This window comes from Pterocles gutturalis, unplaced genomic scaffold (genome assembly GCF_000699245.1).
Source record: "Pterocles gutturalis isolate BGI_N339 unplaced genomic scaffold, ASM69924v1 scaffold7473, whole genome shotgun sequence".
Classification (NCBI taxonomy): domain Eukaryota; kingdom Metazoa; phylum Chordata; class Aves; order Pterocliformes; family Pteroclidae; genus Pterocles; species Pterocles gutturalis.
In genome coordinates, this window is record NW_010125483.1 from 11,272 (window position 1) to 15,778 (window position 4,507).

Sequence of the window (4,507 nt, forward strand, 5' to 3'; positions counted from 1 at the left end):
GCACCAAGACACCGAAACTCATCTTGATGAGAGAAGACCCAGGTTTAAAGTCCGACCAAGCCCCACGGGCCAGACGCACGTCCTAATGAATTATTCTGCTAATTAATGATACCAGAAGACAGTTAATTTCCCCAGCAGCTGAGGAAGTGTCAGGGAACCGCTGCACCATCGAGTCTTTCCTCCTGGTGATTCTCAAAAGAAATCAAATAAACTGGCTGCCAGGTAACGAGGGTTCTGATATCCTTAAACCGGGGGCACCGACCTCACCTCATCACCACCCACCCTAACGAGCCTGGAGAGCGGCGACGGATGGCTCGGCGGCAGCTCCTGGATGAGACAGTGCAGAAAATGGCCCGTGTCCTCCTTGCCAGTGCTTGCACATGAACACCCGCTGCGGCGTTGCTCAGGTAATGGCATTAATACAGACCGGGCGTGATTATTATTCACAGAAATTGCAATCTCTCCAAGAAATTACGCTGAAAGTTCTGTTAGTTCGTGCTGCTTGACTCTCGGGGTGCCTGCAGGCTGACTTACTGCTTGTTTGCATTTCATACTTAAAACCAAAACCTGATCTTTGGCTGAAAGATTCTGGGAATTGAACGGTTTCTCTTTCCACTCATTGATGATCTTTGCCCATCTCTTTCGAGCTCTGTTTCAGCTTTTTCCTAGAACAAGGCTTCAGCGTATCTCACTCCACACAAAGCCTCCCCGCTCACCAGGACGCGCTCACTCCTGAGGACATCTCCCTGGAGATTTGTCACTGCCACCCTCATTCTTTGCCATAACGGACCTTTTTTTTTTTTTTTAAACTTTAAGAAACAACAACAGTGCTTCCAAAGTTTCCCCCAGGCAGCCAGGTGGATGTCCGGTCCCCGTCGCTTTCTCCTGTTTAAGGCGTTTGCAGAGGGTGCCCCTGCGCAGAGCCCAGCTCTGGTCACACCGGGACAGAGCCCAAAGGCTCCGTCCTGCTGCCAGCGCGACGACGTGCTCTTCACCCGGGGCGGCAGGCTCCAGCACTTCTCTGCTGTTTGAGCACCATCACAGCCAGAAAATTCAGCTGGAATATCAGAAAGAAAACAGCTCCTCTCCTTCTCCAGCCTCTCAAAGCTCTTTCTGGAATACAGAGCCTTCCTTACTCCTTTTTTTAATACTAAAAAAAAAATCAATGTTTACTATAATACAATTTTGAATACACAGACAAGCACAACATTTACAACGAAACAACTCCACAATGCAACCTGCGACTGGGCAGAACTGGTGGCTTTGGGCCAGCTCCAGAACCTCTCCCCATCTCCTCGTTTTCCCGAACGTGCCCCACACGGCGCGGGGCTCTCGCTCGGGCGCTTTCCCCAGCACTGTCCCACCTGCCACTCGCTCCCTGCTCCCTCTGACGATCTCACCCCTCTCCCTTCACAAGCACAGTGGTCCCACAGCTCCCGAGCAGCGTTGACGCAGGGAAGCCCATTCTGCCCCTCCGCAGCGGCACCGAGAAGCGCCAGCCTGCGCTCGGGACAGCGGCGCTCTCGGGACCTGCGGCGCCGTGACTCAAACACGCAGAGATAACAGAGTTCTTACCTTCATGACCGGCTGAGCAAAATACTTCGCGCTCCAGTCGCAAAACCCCGTCTGCACCGTGGCCGAAATGAAGCTTTTGTGTCCGACGGCGTCATCGGCATCGTCGGTCGTCTGTGCAGAGAGAGAGCAGGACGTTAGCCCGCGTCCCCACGCACGGTCACACCCAGAGCCCACACACCACCCGGCAGAGAAAAGCTCAACCACACTGCCACGGATACGAGAGGTTTTTACATCTAGCCCTACGATCACCGCCACTGCATTAACTCTTGGGAAATGTGCAGACACCCCATCGGCACAGCACGGGACAGAGCCAGGCTGCCGGGGGAGGCAGGGCTGAAGCATCAGCCCAGCATCACAATGCACTCCCAGGATGAGTTTCTCATGGTCTCCCCAGCACCTGGCTCGAGGAACAGTGGAGCAGAGAAGATGATTCAGGATGAAGCACAGCCAGACACAGCCTCAGGTCAAGGGCACAGATGTGTTATCTGCTACGAAGCACAAAACACCCAAAAAGAAAATGGGAAAACTGCTCCACTCCGCAGCTTTCATCCGGCTTTTCAGAACTATGACCCAGGCTGGTGCTGCCATCCCCATGAGAAGAGAAGGTGCTCCTGCAAAGGCTTCAACGTTTTTTTCTTGTCTAATCACACAGAAAAATTCACTCTCCACCTCCTGTTGCTTCTGAGAGATTGTTCATTAAAGACGGGCAGCAATGCCGACTGACGTTCAGAGCGGCTCCTGCTCGGGATGCTGCGGATGCTGCGCTGGCCGCTCGTCCCAAGGACCGCGACGCACACACCCCACCGCTCCGATGGGAGAGTCCTTCCCTCTCACAGTGCCCGGGGGGAGAAAAGGAGGGTCAGCGTCCTCCCCACCACACTGTGGGCATCAGTACAGGCGACAGAGCCCGCGGGTGCCTCTCCAGCCTCCTCCCATCCACAGAGCCAGCACCAGGAAAATCCTGGGAGCACCCTGAGCTAGCGGAGAGGCAGAGATGCTGCTGCCAGACGAACACTGAGCACTGACGAGTCTAGCCTCTGCCTTCAAGTGGTGGCCACAAGTCCAAGTGCGCTTGGCCTCAACCCTATGAATGCAAAGTGACTCATCGACATTGGAGCCACCGGAAGGTGGCAGAACCCTGTGTGCACACTGAAAGCTGAGGGGTTGCTCCACTTGGCACCACATCAGTCCTTCATGCTGCTGCAAATGGAACAATGCCCAGCATCAGGACTGTCTTCAGAATGCTCAAATGGATGCAAACCCTGGCCTGCGTGCATGCCGAACCGAGGAGTCACCCCACTCCTCCCCGAGCCCCTCCCAGCTCTCCACCCATCGGCTCTCTCCCAGATGGGCGACGTGTAACGAGCTCTGGGCTTCCCAGCCGCTGTCCGGGCTCACCTCCTCCCGGGTCAAGCGTGGAGGGGAACGGGTGGGGGTGAAACTTTGGTCCCTGCTTTGCTGAGGTTGGAGGAAAAGCACCCGAGTGTCCCAGATCTGACTCTGCGCTATCACCCAGGCAGACAGGTGTTTATGAAAGAACAATCAATCACCTCCCATTAAATACTTCTTAGTAGTAGCAGAGGTGAATAATGGCCTATCAAAAGCTATAAAAAAAATTATTGTGAAGAAAAAAAATAATCCATTTTTATGCTACAGCTCAGAGGAAGCCAACCTGGAGTGAACGGCAGCTGGAAGCAGACGAGAGACACACAGAAATGAAATACACAGAACAGACTGTGTAAAGAACCCAGCGGAGCAGGGAAGCAGTCAGATCTGAAAGGGAAGTCTCGTTACCTGTTCTGGCCCTTTGTCAAACATTTTTCTCGTCCTGGGGAACTGGTGGGAGTGGGGAGTGTACTGGACCCCCATGCTGCCGACATTGGCGGGTCTCACGGATGCGATGTCCCGACTGACCGGCTGCTTTGTCACATCGTTGGTCAGGCTGGAGCTGCTTGTACTCGTGGTTGGAGGTGATCCTCTGAAGATCGAAAAAGAGGGAAAGGATTTAGATATCACTGGACATGAGACTCTTGCATGTGAATTCATTACTTCTACTTTGTTTCCTACTTGTGAAACTGACACTTCCCTACTGGGCTTCCTCTGAAAACACAAATCCAAGGAGCACAACCCCCATCCCCTCCAAAAGACACACAAACCCCAAACCCAGAGTGGATCTTGACTGCGTCAGCTCCAGATTGAGGGAAAGAAAGTTAACATTTTGGGAATGTGCAGGTCCGACAGCCACACGCCCACAGGTCCTGATGTCCGACCCGGGGCACCCCGACAAGCTGCTGCATTTCAGTGGGGAGGCTGGGAGCCCTGTCAGCCCACAGAAAAGCATTTATTTGTGTGTTAGTTGAGAGTTATCTTCTTGCACAGCTACATCATGCTACCAAAAGACACGAAAAACACCCCAGTGCCGTTCTGGGCCCTCCATTCCAACTCTGCATCATACTGGTGCACACTGGTTATGGGACCGTGGAGTCTGAAGTGCGTTTTCTCTTGGAGAGCAGGTTTTGGGAAACAATCACCTTTTCAAATCCTGGCTTTGCCCGTACCATTATCTCAATTTCACTGCCGTTTAGGCACGGCTTGCTGACCCACCCTGGCTTTTATCAGCTGAAAGCACAGTAAGTACAGACCAGACTCCAGTGGGAAATCGACCCCGCACAGGTCAGACCAGAGCGCACCATTAAAACCAGCAACCCTCAGCTCTTCCTTTCAACTCACCTCCAGATGATTAGTGCAGCTTGTTACTCTTTGTCCCAAAAAGAAAAACAGCAAGAAACTCCTCACCTCCCCCAGACCTTTTGTGTCCGAACACCTCACCAACAAGAAGCCACCGAGACTTCAGCACGTTCGCTCTCTCTGGGGCAGAGAACTGAGACAGCTCCGGAGCGGTGACTGGCGGGGGGCGACCCAAACCACCGCC

General features: G+C 53.5%; 1 protein-coding gene across 1 annotated transcript in view; it reads right to left on the reverse strand.

Annotated features, from left to right (window-relative positions):
• Positions 1–4,507, reverse strand: part of LOC104465509 (regulatory-associated protein of mTOR) — a gene marked incomplete at both ends in the record, with an annotated part of 31,494 nt that overhangs the window by 7,829 nt on the left and 19,158 nt on the right. The window contains 2 exons of the mRNA XM_010078580.1: positions 1,576–1,686; positions 3,370–3,553. Coding sequence (XP_010076882.1) covers positions 1,576–1,686; positions 3,370–3,553 — 295 coding nt within the window. The remainder of the gene's footprint in view (positions 1–1,575; positions 1,687–3,369; positions 3,554–4,507) is intronic.